This window comes from Chiloscyllium plagiosum, unplaced genomic scaffold, assembly GCF_037043375.1.
Source record: "Chiloscyllium plagiosum isolate Xiang-an unplaced genomic scaffold, Cpla_swu_hap1 HiC_scaffold_21, whole genome shotgun sequence".
NCBI classification, from domain to species: domain Eukaryota; kingdom Metazoa; phylum Chordata; class Chondrichthyes; order Orectolobiformes; family Hemiscylliidae; genus Chiloscyllium; species Chiloscyllium plagiosum.
The window spans coordinates 15,112,209-15,138,316 of record NW_028270159.1 but is presented as its reverse complement, the minus strand read 5'-3'; the positions used below and the strand labels follow the sequence as shown (position 1 = coordinate 15,138,316).

The 26,108-nt window shown below is 39.6% G+C and overlaps 1 protein-coding gene across 1 annotated transcript in view; it reads left to right on the top strand.

Moving 5' to 3' along the window:
• LOC122564614 (hemicentin-1-like) overlaps positions 1 to 26,108 on the top strand; it is a 421,032-nt gene that overhangs the window by 258,859 nt on the left and 136,065 nt on the right. Inside the window, exons 51-60 of the mRNA XM_087998302.1 lie at positions 2,839 to 2,952; positions 4,557 to 4,702; positions 6,725 to 6,875; positions 10,270 to 10,485; positions 14,409 to 14,522; positions 18,909 to 19,096; positions 19,260 to 19,356; positions 20,271 to 20,432; positions 23,768 to 23,881; positions 25,267 to 25,469. Of these exons, the coding sequence (XP_087854428.1) occupies positions 2,839 to 2,952; positions 4,557 to 4,702; positions 6,725 to 6,875; positions 10,270 to 10,485; positions 14,409 to 14,522; positions 18,909 to 19,096; positions 19,260 to 19,356; positions 20,271 to 20,432; positions 23,768 to 23,881; positions 25,267 to 25,469 (1,505 nt within the window). The remainder of the gene's footprint in view (positions 1 to 2,838; positions 2,953 to 4,556; positions 4,703 to 6,724; positions 6,876 to 10,269; positions 10,486 to 14,408; positions 14,523 to 18,908; positions 19,097 to 19,259; positions 19,357 to 20,270; positions 20,433 to 23,767; positions 23,882 to 25,266; positions 25,470 to 26,108) is intronic.

Sequence of the window (26,108 nt, the reverse complement as noted above, 5' to 3'; positions counted from 1 at the left end):
ACACGGAATTTCTTCCTGGTGACCTGATGATTATCTTACTGCTCTTTCAGGGACCTAGATGCTGCACAGATTGACTATTGCATTTATCACAGCACATTTACTAACTATGCTTTAGAAGGAAGTACAGGTATTTAATTTGCCATCAAGTGCCTTGAGGTGTCCTAAGTAGCAAAAAATACAATATAAATGTATGTTGTTTTTTAATTGTTCCCAAGTTTAATGCTAATTCAGCCTGGAATTCCAATGGACAGTAACCATTGGAATTTATTCTACTTGCATAGAATTTATGATATAAGCCTTTCCATTCAATCCCAACATACTCTCAACAGGAACCCACCAGCTCAAAGCAATGAGCTGATTGTAGATTGTGGGTAAGTTGTTTATGTCCACTTTATAGCTCCATTAAGGAAAGGTAGTTAGAGGGACAGGTACGGTTGAGGAAGCGGAGAGGCTGCAGAAGGACTTGGATAGGCTAGGAGAATAGACAAAGAAGTGGTAAATTGAGTACAATGTAGGTAAGTGTGAAGTTTTCCACCTTGATATGAAGAATAGAGGCACAGTCTGTTTTCTAAACTGGGAAGGGTTTTGGAAATCTGAAGCTCAAAAGGATTTGGGAATCATAGTTCAGGATTTTCTTAAGGTTAATATGCAGGTTCAGTTGATGATTAGGTAGGCAAATGCATTATTAGCATTCAATTCAAGAGGACGAGAATACAACAGCAGAGATGTACTGCTGAGGCCATATAAAACTTATATAAGAATGATCCTAGGGATGAAGGGCTTGTCATGTGAAGAGCAGTTATGCACTCTGGGTCTGTCCTTTGTTGAGTTCAGAAGGATGAGAGGGGATCTCATTGAAACTTGCAGGATACTGAGAGGCCTGAATAGAGTAGATATGAAGAAGATGTTTTCACAAGTAGGAGAGACTAAGACCTGAGAGCACAACCTCACAGTGAAGGAACACCTTTTAGAATTGAGTGACGAGGAATTTCTACAACCAGAGGGTGGTAAATCTATGGAACTCATTATCACAGAAGGCTTTGGAGGCCAAGTCATTGAGCTAGGTTCTTGACTAATAAGGAGATCAACGGTTATGAGAAGGAGCAGGAGATTGGGATTGAGAAACACATCAGCCATGATCAAATGGTGGAGCAGACTCAATGGGCCAAATGGTCTAATTCTGTTTTAATATTGAATGGTCTTTTGGTAGGAGTTCCAGCCTTTTCTTATAAAGGATAACTTGATGAAGTTCCTATTTAGCTTAAATTTAGGGTGAGAAGTTTTTTTTAGTAATTAAATACATGATAGAGGTGCTCAGTCACTTGTGTTGCATAGCCTGCTGAATGTGGGAAATCTTAAATGCTTCTGTTAGGCTGGATGACCACTCTGCAGGTCAGATACATTGGAAGAAACATTTCTACTTAGTAGAGGGGGAATAGAGGCATAGACTTAAGATAAAGGTGAGGATGTTCTGAGGAGATTCAAGGAAGAATTGTTTTCTCAAGAGGGTGTTACCTGGAACTCACTGCCCGAAAGGCTGGTTGGGGTGGGAGCCATCATAACATTTTAAGAAGTATTTAGATGTTGACTTGAAGTGCCATAGCAGACAAGGCTAAAGGCCACATGCTGGGAAATGAGACTACAGTAGAAAGTGCTTGATGACCTGCATGGACACGATGGGCTGAAAGACCTCTTTCAACTACTACAAATGTCTGGTTTTTCAGACCTCAATTGGAAATAGAGAAAAGAAGCAGGGTATAAAGTTCTTAAATTGAGAGGAGAGAGAAGTTTTAATAGGATTGGAAAAGGTGTGTGGACATACCAGAGACTGGGAACGCAAAAGTGGAATTGAGCAGCTTTCATCTCTTACTATACTATTTCTTCTATCATTGAAGTTCCATAGTGCTAACCTCAGTAAGCATTTCTTCCCACATAAACCCTTCATTAAACCCAAATCCTTTGTTCAGTAATTAAATTATAACAAGAGCATAATAAATAAGAATAGTTCATTTGGCTTTTCAGGCCTGCTCTGCCATTTGTAAAATCATGATTGATCTTCAACTGCAATTCTATTCTCCTAACCGATCCCCTGATTTCTTTGTTGTCCTAGTCTCCAAAATTATACCTATCCCAACCTTGAACTTATTCAGTGACTGAGCTTTCACATCCCTGTGGGATAGAAAATTCCAAACCTTCAAAGACAAGAAATACCTTCTCATCTCATCATTAAATAATTACTCCCTCGTTCTGAGGTACTCCCAAATTAAAGACTCTTCAACCGATGGGCACAGCCCTGTAAGAATTTTTAAAGTTTCTATAGGTTCACCTCTTGTTTTAAAAACTCAAAAGTTTATTGACCCGATCTATGAAGCTCTCATCAGAAGACAATTTGAGCTGAGCTAGAAAATTATATCATTTTCTCTGAATAATGAGGACAAGAATATTTTTAGTTCACTGGTGAATCTCCCATTGAATTGCACACAGATCCTTTGCTGCAAATGATAAGGTTGCTTTCCCTAACATTACAGTTAAAGCCACTGAATCACCTGGCCATAACAGGCATCAGGAAATTGGGAGGTTTGCAATGTAAAAGAACTTGGCAGATTATCAAACAGGCCATGTCTGTTGACACCACATGCATATGGACTATGGAGTGCTTGAACTCCGGATTGATGCATGCTGAGTTACAAGCAATGGCGGGTATTAGCAGACATTGGTTTTCCAATATTCGCAGTGCGTAAGCAGATCCATAGTGGGTGTGGCCATAACGTGTCTTTTTTTACAACAAGATTTCACATACATAATTTATTAGATATTACTATACCCTTCTGTTTTCAGGAGGTCGTGGACTCCAGATTCTGAATGTACAGGAAGAAAATGCTGGTCGCTACAGCTGTGTTGTGACAAATATAGCAGGGGAAGCTGTCAAGGACTATGAGCTCAAAGTCTTCAGTAAGTGTGTTCTCAGTCGTTTAGTATATGGCAATTAAAACCTGAAGCATCCAAAAGAGAAAACAACAATAACTTATGGTTGAGAAGGGTCTGCAGACTATGAAAACAAAAAGTGATAAGCTCTCAGAGGTAAATAGGCTTTGCTTAGTTCAGCCTCACAAATGTTTTTAACTTGTGCTATTAAAGAAAACCAGATCCATTTGCGGTTATATTTTCATTGATTTTTTTCCTTGAATTTTAGTCTCTATTTAAAGAATAATTATTCATATCCAATAATGGAACCAGGATTTCTGGCTTCCGTCTTCCCAAATTGTTTTCTTTACCTAGAAATGGAAAAGGTTTACTTTGATTTTTCTCTTCTCTCTGAAAAATGTTATTGCTTGTAAAGATAAGATTCCCATTTTGTTTAATATCTGTTATCTTTGACAGATGATTGATTATCATCCCACTGCCACTGCTAATGAGGTACAACTATTAAAAGGTGTGAAAGAGCAGCTTGGGATCTTGGCCTGATTTTTATGTGTTCTTTCCATCTATGTAGGCCTGGCTTAAACAGAAGTTTGCCACCTTTAGTGGTATATATTCCCAGAGTTTTCAACACATGCCCAATGAACATGCCTCCAAATGCCCATCCACATTTTACTGTCATTGACTGACATCCCCACTCACCTGTGCAGGATCATTTCTTGTCATTTGGAAATGATATTGATTAAATGCTTCTCTATCATCAGTCAACTGCATTTAATCACGTGTCCATTATATTTTTTTAACTCCTGAAGCAAAGTTTTCAAAGAGGAATTTCTTTATTGGCCATATGACCATATGGATCAGGAGCAGAAATAGGCCATTTGGCTCTTAAACTTTAAGATTATGGCCGATCTGATTACTCCACATTTCTGCCCACCTAAATCAACCTTCATGGCCCCCTCTTGCTTATCAAGAATCCATCTATCCCTGCCTTAAAATCATTTAAAGACTCGGCTTCTGCTGCCTTTTTGAAGAAGAGTTCCATTGAGACATGGCCTTCTGTGAGAAAACAATTATCCTCATCTCTGATTTAAATGGACAATCCCTTATTTTTAAACAGTGATTCTTAATTCTTGATTCTCCTACAAGAGGAAACTTTATTTTCACATCCATCCTACCAAGATCTCTCAGGGTATTATATGCTTCAGGGCCTGTGATATTACTCCTGATATTACAATACTAAAGATTAATCCTTAATTACTGGTGATTTTCAAGATAATTCCAGAGGGTTTGCAGCCTTTGAGTGGGAAATCAATGAGCCAGGTGTTATGTTCCCGATAGCAAGTTGCCAAAAGAAGAGTCCAAAGCCAGTCTTTACTTGAGATAGTTTTAATTAGAGGCAAACACTGCAGCTATATACCTCCTAACTTAACTCATGAATAGTAAATGTCTCTTTACATACTCAAGTAAACATCCAGTCAGCACCCTCCATCTGTATGTTTAACTTCAATTGATGCAATTAATACCAGAGAGCAGACAGAACTGGCCAGGTAAGCAAAATGATAACCATCTTTTGGTGCAAAGCTTAGTATGATCAACTGGTTGGTAACACTTTTAAAAAAATTCTTTCACATCAGTTCCTCCAGTTATAGCAAAGGACGATCAGACAGCAGGAGGTTTTCGGGTCACTCAGGTGAAGACCAAGGTGAACACCACATTGACACTGGTGTGTGAATCGTGGGCAACCCCAGTTCCTGCTCTTCGCTGGTATAAGGATAGTCAGGTAACAATAATCTCTCACTGGCTTTCATAACTGAAAAAAAGGATTTCCTATGAACAATCAGCCTCACTTGATAAGATCCTGATATAGATCAGTGAGTAAGACACGGAACAGAATGGGCTCAAATCTCATCCCCAAAGCTCTAGAACTCTTCACAGGCAGCGGGTGTGGAAATTGCAAGACTTAGGCCACTCTGGTATTATATTTTCTCTCATTGAACTAACTCCTTTCTCCAGGAGAAACTATTTTTACATCTGACCCTAGCCAGGTCTTCTGCAAACTGAAAACAAAATCTTCCTATCTATGGATTTTTTTTTGCCTATCAAAAATCTTCCAAATCAAAAGCAAGCTGATGTGTTTCAGTTTGCTCTTTCTCCAAGTGTAAAGCTCACAATACATAGAAATTCTCATTATCTCTCCAGAAGTGCACCCAGTCAGCTACTCTGTCATATACTGGTCTTGAAATTATGCCTCCAGAAAGGTTGACAAGTTAATTATAAAACCCATTCCTACACACTGACCAAAACCTTCATGTTAGTTCAGAATCCAAACTGCAAAATAAATACATAAATCTCACACCTTGCAGTTCCCAGCTGTCAGTAAGGTGGACTTTATATGTTCGATGGAGCTAAGTTTTACATTGTCGCTTCCTGTGCCTAGTAGGTGTAAATGATCTCTCTGGTTTTCTGAGACTTTTCAGTCATTTGATGAACCGAATGGCATGCTAGGTCATTTCATTTAAGAGTCAAATTATTGAGAAACACATTTGGGCCAGACCTTTCCTAAAGGACCAGATGGGAGTTTAAACTTTAAACTGGTGGGATTTGAATCTGATACACCAGAGAATTGCCTGGGTCTCTGAACTACCAGCAAAAATACCACCAGACCATTGTCTCTCCTTGTGTGGAACCCGTAACTGCAAATATTACTCCAGATTTTAATATTATAAATGGATTTGCCTTTATAACTATTATATACAACCACCATTACTTTACTGTATATTTCTTGCCAAAAAGCTCAGTTATCCAAGTGCTTTTTTATGTTTATCCACTGTAAATATTACCTTTAACGCCTTTCAAACCTGAACCCCCAAAATCTGATGCTGTCTCCTATCCAGGGTATATGCAGTAATTACGTTTTGAGATATTTTGTGAAATACTTTGAGTTATGCTATGGCTATGACTGTGCTATATATGCCAGCTTGCTTTTCCTTAAATCTTATTTTAACTAAATTCTGTCATCCAATTTATTCCCCATTCCCATTTTCACCACATAATCAATATCCCTTCAGAATTTTGGAAAAGCAAAATCTTGCAAATGCTGACAATCTGAAATAAAGCAGAAAATATTGTAAATACTGAGCAGGTCAGGCAGCATCAATAAAGAGAGAAGCAGGGCAGTTTTCAGTTCACACACTTGAAATCTTAACTCTGTTTCTGGCTCCACAAATGCTACCAGACCTGCTTGGTGTTTTCCAGTACTTGCTGAGACTGTCATTGGGTCCTCAGTATTAATTACCATCTCTCCAACTTCACTATTAGCAAATTAAGATACCCACTGACTCTCCACTAAAATTAGATTCACACCCAATGTTTTCACGATCACTTGGCAAAGCTATATTGAAGGAAAGCTGGAATAATGTCTGCTTTTAACTGTTAATTTATTACTCCAGGAGTTCTGTGGAGTTTACCAGAAAGCCAAATCTATCCTGCGTCCATTTCCCATGTTTTATTTTAGACATCCCAGGCACACACATTCATGTCAACACCAACGGCATGAAGCTAAGGAGAAGATTAATCCACCAATCTCTACATGACATTGATTAGCTGCATTCAGAAAGAACTTGGGCCAGAGGTCTTAGAACGCACTACTATAATCCTACTTTAATCAGCGTTGTTTTTCTCTCACCCTCCTCATTCCAAGCACAGAATCAGTAAAAATATCCATGACATCAGCCACTTTGCAGGGGAGGGCAAAGTAGGCCATAGTATAGCTGTTAAATCCTGACCATTCCTCTTGTTCCAGCTGTTGACAGGAACTGAACGTCTTCAGATTCTTGACGAAGGACATATCCTCCAAATCAGGTACACAAGGGTGTCAGACACAGGTCGTTACACTTGTGTGGCCACAAACATTGCAGGGGAAGATGAGAAGGATTTTCATGTCAACATTCAAGGTCAGTAATAATTCCAGAAATGGAAAATAGTGTAAATACAGTTAGCTTACCATGAAGTCCCTGCGTGGTCTGCCAATTTTCTTTGTCCTTTCCCTGTGGACTTCCAGTTTGCCTGTATCCTCACGCAGAGTCCCTAGTTCCTGATATTCTAATGCACAGTTCCATATGGTTTAGATAGTGTTACGAGGGAGTAATACATCAAAAGGATTCCAAGCATACCATAAACTCTGAAAACAAGGCTCAAGCTGTTCCTTTATGACATCTGAATCTCAGGATGGGACCCTCCTGCCTGGTGTGTTTTGCATTTCAAATCACTAAAAATATGTGTTCTCAATCTCAGCCGTGTTACTCGTAAGGAATGTGTAGCATAGAAGACAACTGGAATCTATAGAATTCTTCAGGAAATAGCAAGCCCAATAAGTCAGATCTTTTCTGATTGATCTTCATTTCTCTTATCTGCTAATTTGCCATATCTCTTGAGCATTTCTGTTTCCATTATCTCATTGTGTTCTGAATATATTGAACTCTTTGAATCCATGGCTTCAGCTGGTCATTTATTCCACAATAGAATGAGAGAATTATAGATGAGTTGCAGCACTGAAAGAAAGCTATTCCCAGATTAACTGGACTAGGTGAAAAAGAATTACTATCATAAATAAATAACTCTTCGCTACAAGTAAACAATAATGAACCGTTAGCATATCCTTCCTCATCTGTTATATCCCGTACGAATGCTCCCTCTGATGTTACCCAAGCAAACGTTGCAGAGACTCACTGGTTGGCTTAATTCTTTTATTTGGCATCACAGGCGGCCCTTCATTAATCTTGCCAAATTGCAATTACCCCAAGGGTTGGGGGGAGTAGACTTTCTGGATATTAAGAGACACCAACTAAGCTCCCTTCTGTCCTTCATAAGCGACTGGGCTGGTAAGGACCCAGGATCAATATATTGGATATCGAGGCCTCCCAGGTAAAATGCCGCCTTACTAGTTTGTTGTTTATGGATAAGGTGAGGACAGTTATGGAATAACACGGTCAAAGCATGGAGAGTAATGCGACAGAGCGAGTGCAGTTTATCTAAAACCTCCTTTCTTACCCCTATAGTTGGTACGCTATAATTCCGGCCAGGGATGATGGACCCTGAATTCCAACTGTGATCACTAGGGTAGTCTCCTGTTTTGGAGATGTGTTTGAGGGGGAGGTCATGATGTCCTTCAACCAAATGAGCCACAAGTATGGATTACCTAGCATAGGTTTTTTTCATTATTTTCAGGTTAGGGACTTCATCCAAAAAAACACTATGCTTTTGACCAACCCCTAAAGGTCTGACGCAGAGAGGAGAGTGCTTCATGCCGGAAGCATTCTCTCAGTTAGTATTCTCTACCACTGTTGGGGTGTGGTGTCTCAAACAACATTGAGTGACTATGTGAAGTCACTCAAGATTTGGCAGTGGAGATCCCCTCAGATCTAGTGTAAGGACATTAGGGAGAATGTGAGAAAGATTTCGATCTATAACAGAACACATGCCATGCAGTTGAAGGTTCTTCATAGGGTTCATTTGGCCCAGATCATGTTATGAAATTCAAAAAGGGAGACTCTCCAGTGTGCACCGTGCAAAATAAGCATAGGTATCCCCACTCATTGTATGTGGTCATGCCACAAGGGACTGGAGCACTTGACAGGATTAATAGAGAAGGTCCGGGGGACTGAAGTGAAGGTAGATCCTGTCTCTCTTTTGGGCTTGTAAATTTATCTTCCTTAGATATGCATGGTTAATTATGGAACACATCCCTTATTGAATTACCTGGATGCATGCTTGTCTGCCATTTTAATTAGGGCATTTCTTTAGCCGTGATGATTAGGTTTAGTGAGCCTTGTGTCCTGGGAGGAAGAATCCTGAATAATTATGGGTATAATAATTAATTCTCCCGAAGGTTGGGAGCTTCGATGTGGTTGCGCCGGGTGGCATTATTAATTAATTAATTAATTTGTTTGTTTATTGATAGATCTGTAGTTTTGATTTGTTTTGTAGAGTAGGGTAGTATTTAATTCATTGTAATTGTTATTATAATTTTTAATTGTTATATTTTTGTATTTTTATGAAGTTGTAAGGAAATTTTTTCAATAAAAATAAAATTAAAACAAAAGCAACAGTTTACAGCAACTGGTGAGGGAAAATAAATAACTTGGCTTTCTCCATGCTTTAGATGTTTTTTTACTGCAGAAGTAAGGACAACAGCTTCCCTCTCAGAGATGTGAAAGCTTCTGGCTGTCACATTCATACTCAAATGCTATTCAGCTACCTGGGAGCCAGTCACATAGTTGTTAGCAGGTGGAAGGCCTTCGACAGCTAGTCATCACTCCTTCGAGCAATCAGCTACTTTTTGTTGGCTGAAGCTTATAGTGTATTCTTCCCTGGTGCCAGTTCAGCTGCAGCTATTGCTCCCCACAACTTGTTGGATAAACCAGACTTAACAACATGAAAAATAAGGACTTGTAGCTTGCTTATTAAAATGTGCGGCAGTCCTTTCCACTATCATTATTTTTCAAACCTGTCATTTTCCCATTGCAGTGCACAATCAAAAGCACAGAAAAATAAAAGGCACGGTCTTTGCAGATCCCATTCCTGACCTCCTCCACACAGCATTGTACATTTTTGTTTAATAATGGAGATTTTATTGGCAATTGATTTTCCTTTTTCGTCCAAACTTCTGATATTTTGCTTGCTTTTTGGTGATTTCCCAAGATTGGTTTTGCCAACCTTACATAAACTTGAAAACTTTAAATTACCAGCTGGAAAATCATCTCCTCCTGAAGAATGCAGCCCATCGTCCTTAATTTTTTTTTCAAAATCTAGGTCCCTGAAACTAGAATCTCACCTGCTCATCTCTCTACCTATGTCCAGGATAGCAATAATCTAGTGTAAGCAATTTGACTTCAGAAGGTTGAGGGTTCCAGTCCCAATCCAGAGACTTGAGTATAAAATTTCAATATGTAATAACTACAGCACTAAAGGAGTACTACATTGTTATAGATAAACCACTGTTTGGTTAGAGCCCCCTTTCCTATCTCAGGTGTGCTGTTTTGATGAAGAACTGCAACAGTTCCTCAATCAACACTCCAGCAACAAAACAATGAGGAAATGACCTGTTTTAATCTACTCGTTTACTCACTGCTGTTTGTGGGAGCTTTCTACATTGGCTTCTGCCTTTTCTGTTTAATAATCATTACTAACCTTCAGAAGGTGTTTTATGGTTGTAAAGGGACTGTGGTATTTTGAGTTTGTCTAAGGTCCTATATGATTACAAGTTCTTTCATGCCTGACTAGATGAGCAGAACTCTGTGCAATATTTGAATTACGTTAGAAATCCTTGTCTTCCTGCACATATTGCAGTGCCTCCAATCTTCCAGAAGCTATATGGTGTGAATGCTGCCTGGGAGGTGATAAACGGGGTGGATGAAGCAGAGGAGATTGTCGAGCATCGTGAAGTGATTGTGAACAACCCTGTTTCGCTTTACTGTGAGACTAATGCCATTCCACCTCCCATTCTATCCTGGTACAAGGATGGTGAAGCTCTCTCTGCCACAGATGATGTCCTGATTCTTCCAGGTAGGTCCAAAGCCACCTACGTGTTGCTTATTTCATTTTTACATACATTGGTAGATTTTCTCATTTTCCACAATGAGGGGAGACATGCCAATTTGCTTTAGAGTACACCATCCATGTGTATGTAAATGGTGTAGTTGCAACACAAAAACTATTACTGTACATTGTGTGTAAATATTGCCTTAAAATACTTGAAAGCATTGGAGAAATAATTGAAATAGGCTTAGGTTAAGCCTTAGAACAATGATTGTCATTGTTAGAAGGTTTATTTGAAATCTGCTCAGGTTGGTCAGACAAAAATTTCATCTTTTGCCTGGTTACGAGAAACCCAAATGGATTAAATTTGGAAAGTTTCAATAGAATTCTTAGTGGGAATGGATTAACAATGTCGAAGTTAGGTATTTAAAAAAGAAAACTGCTCCAGTAGTCCCTATGCTTAATGAGACGTTGTATGCCTCCTGGGTAGATTGATGGACATTTCATTATCTTTATGATCTGGGAGTAAAAAATGGAACATTTTGGTTCAACTTCCGTTTAGAGAGCCCACAGGTCTACATGGTGGCAGCAATCTGAACAAAGAACAGTACAGCACAGGAACAGGCCTTGCCTGCACTGACACATTTTGCCCTTCCATACTAAAACTGTCCTCACTTGCAGGATCTGTATTCTTCTATTCCCTTCCTGTTCATGCATTTGTTTGGGTGCTTCTTAAATGCTGCTATTGTGTCTGCCTCCAACACCTCCTTTGACAACACATTCTAGGCACCCACCACCCTTTGTGTGAAAATCGTGCCTCGCACATCTCCTTTAAACTTTCACACTTGCATCTTGAATCTGTGTCCCCAAGTAATTAACCCATCCACCCTGGGAAAAAGCCTGTCTATTCATGACATTCACAATTATATAAACTTATATCAAGTCACCCAACTTCATGCGTTCCAGTAAAAACAAACCCAGTCTAGCCAACCTTTCTTCATAACTAAAATCCCCTATAACAGGCAACATTCTGATAAACCTTTTCAGTACTCTCTCCAAAGCATCCACATCCTCCTTGTAGTGTGGTGACTAGAACTGCACACAATAAGATACAATCTTGTGAAGTGATGCAGCAAGATGCATTCTTAAAAATTTAGGATGGAGGCATTTTATTGGGGTGAAATAGAAGGCTTATTATTATGTTCCTGTTATATACTGTGAAGTGTAAGGCTGGTTAGAATGGGGGACAGTTGATGAATGAGAACATTGAGGCTCTCGTCAAGAATAAGAAAGGGTCATGAGGGGCATGGAAAATGTGAATAGCAAAAGTTTTTTCCTTAGGGTATGTGAGTTCAAAACTAGGGAACATACTTTTCAAGTGAGAGGAGAAAGATTTATAAGGTACCTGAGGGGCAACTTTTTCACACAGAGGGTAGTTCATATGTGGAATGAATTGCCAGAAGAAGTGGTAGATGAAGGTACAGTTACAACATTTAAAAGATAGTACATGAATAGGGAAGGTTTAGGAGGATATTGGCCAAATTCAGGGAAGTGGGACTAATTTAATTTGGGAAACTTGGTTAACATGGATGAGTTTGACTGAAGGGTCTGTTTTCATACTGTATGACTCTAGGCTTTATTCTGTACCTGACCCAAATTACTGAACTGGTTGACACTGATTGTAGGAAGAAATGTACAGTTTGCCAAAAATGGAACTTGTGTCTTAAGTTTGGTGTACATGGTAAGTTCATAAAATCCATTTGAGAAATTGGGTAGCACTTACCTTGTAGAAATCCAAAAACTGCATTGAACATCCTGCCTTCGCAGCACAACTAACAGAATCAGTTTCTTACCACAATAGTCAACTGGTCCCTGTCATAAGGCATTTTAATTTCAGCAAGGTATTTACAGGCTAAGTTATCGTCATACAGCATAATATCCCAGTTCGTAAGTAGCAGAACAGCAGTTGGGGGATATGACTAAGTGAAGCATTTATGGTATTATCTGTTAAGCTGTTAATATTGTTAAAAGTTCAGTTTACCTTCCTCCTTCAGAGAAGTTAAATGTATAACACCAGAGGATCATTGTGTGTTTAGCTATTCAATATGAATCTTCTGGGTTGCATATTACGGACACATTTAACACACACACATAAACACACTCACACACACACACACACACACACACACAGATGTGTACACATACTGACGTGCACACAGACGCAAGTGTGCAAACACACACACACACACACACACAAGAGCTGCTTAAGAATGTGCCTTATGTATTAGGCTAGAGATGGCATCATTTCAGAAGTTTAACAGAAGGAGCTTTAGGAATAAGCTACATGGATCGATTATAAATTCTTAGTCATGCTGCACAACCGACGCTTTTGGTATTGCAAATTATTCATTTGCATGTATTTTATCCCCAGTCAGTCAAATCCTGAGTGTGATGTTTTCCAACTCTGAATTGACAGTTCATGTAATAATGATCCTATATGAATTCCAAGGCAGTTATTGTAAAGTAGGATTACCATTAGCCTTGAGCTATGCAAACTAAAGTTTATAGTGACAGCTGCCAAGAGGAACCAGATATAACATTTTTTCAAATTCACTCTCAGGATGTGAGTGTCACGGACTGAGCCAGCATTTATTGCCCATCTTTAATTGCCCTTGGGAAGGTGTTGGTGAGCTGCCTTCTGCTGTTGTCCATTTGGTGTAGGTACACCCACAATGCCATTAGGGAAGGAGTTCCAGGATTTTGATCCAGTGACAAGTGACCCATCAGCTGAAGAAATAATGATTTCTTTTTTGAAAGCTTGATTCATAACACAAAGGTTGATGGGAATTAAGAAACAGTTACTCTTTAAAGGGAGATCATCTTCTTGAAAGAAGAAAGGTTAACAGGGAAGGCATAATACCATTCACCTACACAAGTCATCATGATCTTCATGTAATACATTGTTGTGATATTTATATTGTATACTGTTCAACAATGGTCACCTAGCTCTATGGTAAACACAACAGACTTCTGTGTCCACCCTGCAGGCCAGGGAAACCAAAAGATTGATATGTTCTGTTAACTAATCTTGTGTGTGGTCTGAAGAGGGACAAGAATTGGAATTTTATTGTCTTAGCAGCTTGACAAATCCGCCAAATCGACTTCTACACACATTTACGCTTACTTTTTAAAACCCTAGAGGACACCTGACTTCTCTAAAAGAATATCTTACTCTCCAAATACTTTGGCAGCTTTATACCTTTAACTTAAATGTCAAAAGCCCACCAATCATGGTTTGGATGTTCCACTAATGAACATTTCATCTCATTGAAGGTAGCTGCAGTTTTAGCTGTTTAGCTGCCTCCAGACTATACTAAATTTGTCAATGGGGAAAAAGTAGGTGGCATGGTAGCTCAGTGGTTAGCACTGCTGCCTCACAGCGCCAGGGATTCAGGTCTGATTCTAGCTTTGGGCGACTGTCTGTGTGGAGTTTGCATGTTCTCCATGTATCTAAGTGGGATTCCTCCTGATGCTTCAGTTTCCACCAACAGTCCAAAGGTTAGGTGGATTGGCCATGCTAAGTTGCACATGGTGTCCAGGGATGTAAAGGCTAGGTGATTTAGTCATGGGAAATGCACAGTTACAGGGATAGGGTAAGGAGGTGTGATGCTCTTCAGAGGGGCTGTGTGAACTTGATGGGTTGAATGGCCTGCTTTTACACTGTCGGGATTCTATGAAAACATGTTGACATAATAATTGATCTTCAACATATGTCCTTGACAAAGTTTAGCCTATAAAATCTAAGTTTCTAGAAGTTTGTAAGGAACATAAGGAGTTCCTCCCAATTCCCCCTTATTTTCACACACACTTTACTTTTTGTCAATTATGGTATTTAATTTGAGAAGAACATGTTGAACAAATTTAAACAAATTGTGAATGTCTCTTAACAGGGAGCCATATCCTGCAGATCCCCAGGGTCCGAGCTGATGATGCTGGGAGATATACATGCCGAGCTGTTAATGAGGTTGGAGAGGACCAACTGCACTATGAGCTTGTCATCCTGAGTGAGTAACCATATGCAAGTGTTAGACAATTATCCTTGTGAATGTGAGGACTTTGAGGTTATGTTTGTAACACTTCAGTCACATGGTCTTAGACTGCTATCATTGCACTTTCTACCTTATCCAGGAGGTATTGCCTATTTTGTACTCAGTTCCCTTTCTATACATTTTCCCCCTTCAATAATTATAATTTGCGATAAAGCATTTCTTAAAAATGCCTATCTTTCTTTGTACCGATTTCCCATTTTATCGAATATATTACTGTCACTGTAATGTATTATTTAACATTTAACATTTCCCTCATTTGTTTTCAAGTTTAAAGTGGTTTATTGACTCTCACCTCTTTCCACTATGTATATGGAGCATCTTAAAAATATTTAACATGTTAATTTCTAGGGAGCAGGGGAAGAGGAGTAATGGTCTTAAGGTTGATCTCTGTTTCAGCCTGAGGTTTGCGAGTTCTGTATAAGCTCGCTGTTTCCTTCAATCATTTTCGCCTGGGTCAAATCATGATCATAGGAATGTTAAACTCCTCTGCGTATTTGATGCATTTGAGACATGTCTCACAGGACAACATTATGGGAAAAAGATCTGGAGTATTGCGAGGCTTAAAGGAATATGTATTATTTTCATCTTCCAGGCACATCAGTGATCAATAACTCACCCCATTTGTGTCACCTTTTCCATCCCACACCTGTTGCAAACCAAGGTTTAAAGTAAGATTGGAAATGTGGATAAGTCCAAGAATGAGGTCGTTAAAATTTAATGGTTAGTTTGTGGTTTTGAAAGCTTTTGCATCAAAAAGATTGCAGACAGAGACACACACACACACACATACACACACACACACTACAAAGTCACTGGAGTCACCAATGGTATTCTTAATCAAACTTTCTTGCAGAAAAATGGTGGGATTGTTTGAAGACTGCATTCATACTGTACCTGAATCTACTGTCCATCAAACACATCAGACAGATGTAAATTTAGCATTCTTTTCATTTTGTGAGAGACAGGTCAGGTTAAGATTGTTCTCAGTCAGTAGGAATTAAAGATCTATCTTTATTATCTGTCTTGAGTACTTGTGGATTAATTATAACCCCACCAAGGCACTAAGTGAACAGTGCTGAGGCTCTTGTTTAAGAAGTGCGTGAGAGTTTGAAAAGAAGCCACTTTATCCGAGAACTCCAACTGTCAGTAAGAGCAGTCACAGAGAGCACGTCTACTGATCTCAAGAGATTAAAGACATCTGTAAAATCACATTGGCAGGAGACCAAGATTCGTAAACCTAAATAGGTGGAAAAATACCACTTAGTCATCACTAAATGCGATAATTATAGATCCAGGTATGTCAGATGCAGCCAGGAGCATGTACAGGACTGTGTCAGTATTTCCTGAATTGTTGGACAGATGTTTTTATCTCATGTTTATGTGCCTCCTTCTTTTCTCAACTTCATTTATAACTTTTTTTTGTCATACAACACTGCATTTTCTTGGAAATAGTACTGATACCAAATTCCAAAAACCTCCAGTGTGTACGCAGAACCAAAACCATAGCAAGTGGAACCAGTCCCATAACAAGCAGCAATTATAATTAATTGCTCAACACATAGAACAATTCCAGTCTGTGGGAAACAAAATCAGAAATTGCTGGAGAAACTCATCAGGTCTGGCAGCATCTGTGGAGAGAAAGCAAAGTTAATGTTTCAAGTCCAGGCTAAAGAAGGGCCACTGGACTGAAAACATTAACTCTACTTTCTCTTTTCAGTTTCTCTAGTGATTTCTCTTTGTGTTTCAGATTTCCAGCATTTTGTTTTTATCCACTCAGAGTCATAGAGTCATAGAGTCATCGAGATGTACAGCATGGAAACAGACCCTTCGGTCCAACCCGTCCATGCCGACCAGATATCCCAACCCAATCTAGTCCCACCTGCTAGCACCCGGCCTATATCCCTCCAAACCCTTCCTATTCATATACCCATCCAAATGCCTCTTAAATGTTGCAATTGTACCAGCCTCCACCACTTCCTCTGGCAGCTCATTCCATACACGTACCACCCTCTGTGTGAAATAGTTGCCCTATAGGTCTCTTTTATATCTTTCCCCTCTCAGTCTAAACCTATGCCTTCTAGTTCTGGGCTCCCTGACCCCAGGGAAGAGACTTTGCCTATTTACCCTATTCATGTCCCTCATAATTTTGTAAACCTCTATAAGGTCACCCCTCAGCCTCCGCGCTCCAGGGAAAACAGCCCCAGCCTGTTCAGCCTCTTCCTATAGCTCAAATCCTCTAACCCTGGCAAATCCTTGTAAATTGTTTCTGAGCCCTTTTAAGATTCACAACATCTTTCCGATAGGAAGGAGACCAGAATTGCACGTAATATTCCAACAGTGGCCTAACCAATATCCTGTACAGCTGCAACAGGACCTTCCAACCCCTGTACTCAATACTCTGACCAATAAAGGAAAGCATACCAAACGCCTTCTTCACTATCCTATCTACCTGCGACTCCACTTTCAAGGAGCTATGAACCTACACTCCAAGGTCTCTTTGTTCAGCAACATGCTGTAGGACCTTACCATTAAGTGTATAAGTCCTGCTAAGATTTGCTTTCCCAAAATGCAGCACCTCGAATTTATCTAAGTTAAACTCCATCTGCCACTTTTCAGCCCATTGGCCTATCTGGTCAAGATCCTGTTGTAATCTGAGGTAACCCTCTTCGCTGTCCCCTACACCTACAATTTTGGTGTCATCTGCAAACTTACTAACTATACCTCTTATGCTCACAGCTTTAATAGCAGTCCCATTTTTGAGTCAAGAATCTGTCTATTCAAGCCATCTTGCAAGATTTAATCACATAACCCAGTCAAGTGGTTCTTCAGTTTTCCTCCAGACCATCTGCCCCGACAAGCCCACTTTTTTCAAATACTTGTCCCATCTAACTCCATCTATGTCACCGAATCACAGAATTGTTAAAGCACAGAAAGTGACTACTCGGCCCATCATGTTAGTTATGGTCCTCTGAATAAGAAATTCACTTAGTGCCGTTCTCCCGCATCCTCCTTGTGACTCCACACATTGTACCTTTTCAAATAAATATCTTAGTCCCTTTGACTGCTTCTGTTCATCAGTTTCCATTATATTCTTAGGCAATGCATACCTGACTTTAAACATTTGTAAGGAACTACTTTTTTACATAATTATTTTTAGTGTAGATATAGCAATTGTTTTCTTTGGTTTCAATTCTGCTGCCTTACACTTTTGTGTTTTAATATGAAATCGAACAATTTCAGTGGAACTTGCTGACCAGGAAAGCACTTTGTATCTGTTTCCTTTCCCGCTGTTACTTTACCTGTGGTGCAGAAATCCTGAGCTTATGAACAAGAAACAGGAGTAAGCCATTGATCCCTCAGGCCTGCTCCACTAATTAATAAGAAGTTAACAGATTTGATTGCAAGTGCAAGTCTACATTTCCACCTATCCAACTAACTGTTCAACCCCTTGCTAACCAAGAATTGATCTACCTCTGCCTTAAAAATGTTCAAAAACTCTGCTTTCATTAAGTTTACAAGAAGAGAGTTGCAAACAACATAACATTCTATGAGAAAAACATTCACCTCATCTCTGTTTTACATGAGTGATCCTTTATTCTTAAACAGTCAGCCTAAATACTACAGTCTTAGAAGAATAAACAGTCTTTCCACATCTAACCTGTCGAGATCCCTCAAGTTTTTATTTATTTCAATCAAGTCACCTCTTATTCTCCTCAACTCCAGCAGGTACAGAGCTAACCTGTCCACCCTTTCCTCATAAAACAACAGATTAATTTCAGATATAAGTCTCTACATATTTTCTGAATCACTTCATGCAATTTACATCCTTTCTTAAAGAAAGAGACTAGTATTGTCAACAGTACTCCTGATGCGGTCTCACCAGTGTCCTGTACAACTGAAACATGATCTTTTCATTTTTCTATTCAATTACCCTCACAATAAATGATATTTTATTAACTTTCCTAATTTCTTTTATACATGTGTATTAGCCTTTTTGTGATTCATGCACTGGGACACTCAGAACCCTCTTATCTCAGTTCTGAAACCTCTCATCATTGAACAAACTGCATTTTATTCCTGCCAAAATGGACAATTTCACATTTCCCCAAATTATACTCCATTTATCAGATATTTGCCTACTCACTTAACCTTTCTATAGCCCTTTATAGTTAACCTTTCTATATCCCTTTGTAGCCTCGTTATGTCCTCCTCACAGCTAACTTCCTTGTCATCAGCAAATTTGTCAACCATACCTTCCATCCCTTTATACAAATCATTTATATAAACTGTGAATAGTTGAGGACCCTTTGCACATATTCATTCCTATTTGCCTTTTTCTAGTCCCTCCTGTTATTCATTCAGAAGGTGGAGAGTTTGGAGAGGAGCTGGTGTCAGTTGTTAACAAAACAGTTAAACTGCATTGTGAGGCAGCAGGGAAGCCTCCACCTTCCATATTTTGGTTCAGAGACAGCCTACCCATTGCAACAGACTCTAGACACCAACTTCTGGATAATGGCAGCATTCTGCAGGTAAGAGCTCAATGGAAATTGGACAACAAAGTATCTGATTATCTCTGTTGGAATCTGATCTGTAGACTACTCAAGCTGTGCAGAAACTCAGTTGCTATTCTGTGTTGTGTCAGGCTTTGGATTGAACCTCAATCATGCGCTGCTTGTTGTACTTCCTCTGTAGATTCACGCGGTGCAGGCATCTGATGCAGCTGGCTACATTTGTCTAGCAGAAAACCCAGCAGGAAGCACAAAGAAGCTTTTCAGCCTTCGTGTTCAAGGTAACAATCCCTGCTGAATTTTAAGGACCAACTATACATCTTACGCTTCATTGCGACACTAGACACTTGAAGTAATGTAGTGTCTTTAACATAGAAAGTGCTCCAAACCATTTCATAGAAACATACAGAACAGTTCAAACTAGAAGAGTTTGTGTAGGTTTACTGTAGTTGTATTTACAGTCAGTTCTGTTGTAATGTAGTAGTTTCGTTCTCATGTAATAAGAAAATTGTTATGAGAAAATCGTGTAATAGCAGCACCATTTAAACTAATGGGGCAAGAATCGTGTTATAACCAATATACACTTTAAAACTTTGCACTTGAGAAACAATGTCCCCAATTCATCAATGTGTGTTAACGAAACGTACATTATAGCAGAACGACTTGTAATTAGATTCTTTGACTTAATCAGAGCTTCCACTGAAATAGAATGGACCCAGGTCTTTGAAGCAGATAGGATCAGTTCTCCTGAAATGTGGAAAGCAAATTCATTTGATGGGTGTTCTTTATCACCTTCAGCCACCCTCTTTTCTAGTTTCTACTCTCCACCTGTTTCCTATTGTTTCTTTCTCACAATACAACTCTGGGATGCGCCATTTTAAGCACTTCTTCCTTATTCCTTCAAACATGTGTTTCTGCAAGTTCACTGTACACAGATCAAGATTGATTGCACTGCCTCTTACAAATTTAGTCTGTACTGCCTTTCTGAAAAAAGTCATGTTAAAGAAAGAAAAATAAAATTTAGAATTTTGATTTTACATTAATCTTTGTTTTATTGAACAATTCTGTTCTCAAGGTGAAGGAAGAAGTCCTGACGTTACAAAATATTTGATGTTGCAACTTAATTTTAGTGCTGGGCTTTTGAATAAAGATCAATCAGCGTCAACTTGCATCTGGTTCTATTTTCTTTGTCCAGTGCCTCCCATGCTTCTGGGCCCCTCTCCAGAAAACGTCAGTGTTGTGATGAATAATCCCATTTGGTTAACATGTGAATACCGAGCAGTACCTTCAGCAGACATCGAATGGTACAAAAATGGACAGTTGCTGCAATCCCGCACTGACATGCTGATTCTCCCAGGTAAGACTTTGACAAGGAAAATATGAGATGAAAATGCAAAACAACCTTTGACCTTTCCAAGGATGGCATCATCCAGAACCCTCCATTCCCCATCCATGATATATTAAGGGACGATTCCTGACAAAATGGCTATTCCCAAACTTATTGAATGCTCAGATTCAAAAGGACCAGAAAAGATTATTAACGGTCAGCGTACCTCTCTTTATACCACTTAGACAAGTCAGCAGATACATCATCCATTCAAAGAATTTATTATAAGCAAACTTCTTATAAACTCTCATTGTGACACTTGATGAGCATCCTGCAGTTGTCCTTTCGTTCAATAGGTGCATTTTGAATGATTTTAAGTGTGTAATTTAGCAACTGTCATTTATTTAATGTATCAATTAGTCATTGTTCAAATTCAGGACTAACAACCTGAAGGTGTTGCATGTAAAGATGTTTTAAATCAGAACAAACATTTTCTTCTCTCATTCAACCTTGGATTAAATTTAAATCTGCAGTGTATTCAAAATAAGGACTTCCCTATTCTTCAGTGAGTGAATACAGTGGACATTTTGAACCATGTAGACCAGCAAAGTGACTCTTTCGGTTTTCCGTTTATAACCATAAGACCACAAGATACAGGAGCAGAATTAGGCCATTTAGCCCATCGAGTTTATTCTGCCATTCAATCAGGGCTGATACATTTCTCAACCCATTTCTCCTGCCTTTGTATAACTCTTGATCCCCTGACTCACCATGAACCTATCTATTCTGGATCAATGGTGCTGGAAGAGCACAGCAGTTCAGGCAGCATCAAGGAGCTCCATGAACCTATCTATTTCTGTCTTAAATATACTCAGTGACTTGGCCTCCACAACACTCTACAGCAATGAGTACCACAGAGTCACTACTGTCATGCTGAAGAAATGCCTCCTCATCTTTGTTCTGAGGGTTGTCCCTTCACCCTGAGCCTGTGCCCAGGGTCCTAGTCTCTCCTGCTCATGGAAATACCTTTTCCACATCCACTCCATCCAGGCCCCACAGTATTCTGGAAGTTTCAGTCAGATCCTTCATCAACCTTCAAAACTCACAGATTTCTCAACCGTTTCCCATATGACAAGCCCTTCACTTCCACGATCATTCTTGTAAACCTTCTCTAGACCCCAGCTCATCTTTCCTTAGACACAGGGCCCAAAACTGCTCACAGTATTCCAAATGCAGTCTGATCAGAGGCTTATATAGCCTCAGCAGCATATCTCTAATCTTGTTGTCTAACTCTCTTGAAATGAATGCCAAAATTGCATTTACCTTCCTAACCTCCAATTGAAGCTACATGTTAACCTTAAGAAAATCCTGAACTAAAACTTCCAAGTCCCTTTGTGTTTCAGATCTCTGAACCCTTTCCCTAGTTAGAAAATGGTCTATGCCTCTGTTCTTCCTACCAAAATGTATAACCTCACACTTTCCCACATTGTATTCCATTTGCCACTTTGCTCACTAGTCTATTATATCCAAGTCATTCTACAACTTCCCATTTCCTCAATACTACCTGTCCCTCCACCTATCTTTGTGTCATCTGCCAACGTTGCAAATATGCTCTCGGTTCCTTCATCCAGATAGTTAGTGCATAACATGAACAGTTGTGGTCCCAACAATGACCCCTGCTGAACTCCACCAGTCACTGACTGCCATCCTGAAAAATACCCCTTTATCCCTACTCTCTGTCTTCTGCCAGTTAGCCAATTCTCTACCATGCCAATCCCTTGCCCTGAACACCATGGGCTCTTATCTTAAATAGTAGCCTCCTGTGCTACCAAGGAGAAAGTGAGGACTACAGATGCTGGAGATCAAAGTCAAGATTAGAGTGGTGCTGGAAAAGTACAGCAGGTCAGGCAGCATCTGAGGAGCAGGAAAATCGATGTTTCAGGCAAAAGCCCTTCATCAGGATGTTGCCTGACCAGCTGAGCTTTTCCAGCACCACTCTAATCCTGTGTTACCAGGACCTTTTGGAAATCCAAATAGATTATGTCCACTGACTCTCCTTGATCTAACTTCCTTCTTACCTTCTCAAAGAATTCCATCTGATTTGTCAGGCATGACCTCCTCTTGATGAAGCTGTGCTGACACCACCCTTTCTTATCATACACTTTCACATACTCTGCAATCTCATCCTTAATAATGGACTCTAAAATCTTAACAACCAAGGTCAGCTAACCAGCCTATAGTTTCTTATCTACCGCCTCTCTCCCTTTCTAAAAAGGTTTGTTCCATTAGCCATTTTCCAGTCCTCTGGGACTCTCCCTGCCTCCAGTGATTCCAGAAAAATCACCACCAATGCCTCTACAATCTCCTAAGCTCTCTCCTTCAGACCCCTGAGGTGTACTCCATCCAGTCTGGGTGATTTATCCATCTTCAGATTTTTCAGCTTCCCCAACACCTCCTTGGTGATGGCCACTACACTCACCTCTGCTGCCTGACTCTCTTGAGGTTCTGGTATGTTGCTGGTATTTTCCATTGTAAAGACTGATGCAAAGTACCTATTCAGTTTCTCTGTCATTTCTTTGTTTCCCATTACTACTTCTCCAGCCTCATTTTCTAGCAGTCAAATGTCCATTCTTGCCTCTCCCTTAACCTTTTTAGACATCTAAAAAATACTTTTACAATCTTCTGTTATATTACTAGCTAGCTTCTTATATTTCATCTTCTCCCGCCTTAGTGCTTTTTTAGTTTTTGTTAGTGCTGAGATAAGAGTTCAATCAGACTCCAGTCTGGGAATCAGCAAGAAGTGGAAGCAAATTCTAGATTTTTGCTTCCAGTTAACATCTTCGAAAACGCAAGTGTAATCATACAGATCTAGAAATTCGGACCAGGTGGAGACCATTCAGGCCCTCAGCGTGGTTTCTAGGTGAGGTCAAAATTGGTTTGGTTACATGGCTCACACGTTTGAATCCTATTAATGCTTGATGCCTTCCTGATCTGATTGGATTAAGTAACAGTGACAGATCAGTACCTATGGATCCTTAATACAGGATAGGGTCTCAATAAGGTCGCAGAAAGAATGTTCCCTCTAAATATTAGTGTTTTAAAGCTACAGGGATTCCAACATTGTTTGTTGAGGCATGAAATTTGGAAACTCAGCATATATAAGACTTGTGTCCACACAAGGAAAGTGTCAAGGCTGAACTCTCTCTAAAAAGAGTTCTTGCTTATCCTAAAGAGAATAGCTCGATATCAGTTGTTCTACTCTTTGTAGTGCAGTCTTCAACAGAACAAATTACTCCATATTTATTTTGACAATTTGTTTGGATTATGGTTGAATAATCTCTGACTTGATCTCATTTCTGTTCCAGGTGGTCATATCCTTCACATTCCCAGAGCAAAGACAGAACACAATGGCAACTACGTTTGTGTTGCCACCAATGCGGCAGGGAGAGATATGAAGGACATTCACCTCCATGTGTATCGTGAGTATCACAACCAACTCGTGATCTATTAGTCAAAATCTGTTAGTGGGAAAAATATGTAAAAGAGAATGTTCTCAACCAACCCATGAACATAACATATGAGTATACAAATTAAGGGCGAGAGTAAGGCCACTCAACCTCTCAAGTCTGTTCCACCATTTGATAAAATCATCGCTAATCTCATTGTGACCACTATTTTCCAATCTACCCATCCCAAAACGACATCTGAGATCAGTGGCTGGCATTTTCAGTTTAGGATCAAGAAGCTTGACACCATTTGTGACAAAGTAGCTCACTTGACTGGCACCCCATCCACCACCCTTCAATATTAACTCTTTAATCACTGACACATAGTAGCAGCAGTATGTACCATCTACAAGATGTATTGCAGTACCTCACCACGGCTCCTTCAAAAGCACCTTCCAAAACCATGATCTCTACCACCTGGAAAGACAATGCCAGTAAGTAGATGCATGAGATTACCACCACCTACAAGTTTCTCTTCATGTGCCATACACCATCCTGACTTCGAACTAAATCACTGACCCTTCTCTGTAGCATAGTCAAAATCATGGGGATCACTTGCTAAGAGCACCTAGGTTCTCCTGATTGTAATTACACTGCATAAGGCAGTTCTTTGCCACTCTTCAATGGCAGTTAAGGATGGACAATAATCGCTTGGCCTATCTAGCAACATTCACATCCTGTGAATGATTAAAAATAAAGGTTAGTGAGTTTTGAGAAGATTAGTAGTTCAGGTTGAGGTTCTGGATGTAGGTTTGGTCGCTGAGTCGGAAGGTTTGTCTTCAGACATTTCGTCACCATACTAGGCAACATCTTCAGTGAGTCTCTGAATGAAGGCTTCATTCGGAGGCTCACTGAAGATGTTGCTGAGTATGGTGACGTAATGTCTGAAAACAAACCCTCCAGCTCAGCGAGCAAACCTGTATCCTAAAAATAAAGGTGCAACACATCTTAGGTTATAGGTAAAGCTTTTCCTACATTTCTCCAATAGCTTAGTTAAATGCAGTTTTAAAGATACTTCTATCCAATCCTAAAAGTTCTGCCCAGTTCCTAATCTTTTGCCCGAAACGTCGATTTTGCTGCTCGTCGGATGCTGCCTGAATTGCTGTGCTCTTCCAGCACCACTGATCCAAAATAATGATAGTGGTGTATACATTTAGCATGAATTAATGCGCTATTGATTTACTGTGAAGCATTGTGATCAGCTTAAAATATAAACTGATAAACTTTTGTAGTTCTTGTGCCATGACCAATTAAGAATATTACATTTGGCTTGTTAGCCATTGACCTATTTGCAGCAGCAGAAAGTACAGTATTCCTAGATATTCTGATCAATGTCTTCTGAATTTCGACCTCCATAGTCCCACCCTCCATTAAATACCATGGTGACAGTTACTCTGAGGCCATCACAATCCGTGCTGGAGAGACAGCGACTCTCAGATGTGAAGCAGAAGCAGTACCAGTCCCTACTGTTATGTGGTATAAGAATGATCACCATCTGGCTTTGGTAAATGGAACCCATATCCTATCTGACGGTCAAATACTCCAAATACAAGATGCTCAGGTAATACCTGTATTTGATATTTCAAAGGTTGACCACAAGTTAACATTGTAATTTGTTTGTTTGCTATTAATATGCTGGAGCAAAAGTAGGTTATGAAGTTCGCTCCACCATTTAGGGAGTTCGTGGCTTATTTGATCATTCTCAACTCTACTTTCCCTGCCTTTTGCCCATAATTCTTGGTTTCCTTACTGATTAAAAATATGTCTATCTCATCTACAAACCTGACAATAGTACTTTTACTTCCCTTGCTGGGTCAAAATCCTGGAATTCCTTCCAGTGGCATTGTGGGTCTACTTATAGCACAAGGACTGCAACAGTTCAAGAAAGCAGCTCATCACCACCTCCTCAAGGGCAACTAGGGACAGGCGATAAATTTGGCTCCAACAGCGATGCCAGCATCCCATGAATGAATAAAAAATATCCAAATCATGAGTATATATTGTAAATAATTGTAGACTCAGCATTGATTCCTGTGGCACTCCATTAGTTGCAAGTTGCCATCCTGAAAATGACCTCCTTATCTCAACTCTCTGTCTTCTATTAGTTAGCCAATTTTTTATCTACCCTAATATCCAGTCTCCCAACATCATGGGCTCTTAACTTACTAAGTAGCCTTTGTACTATTTGTATATGTGGCTG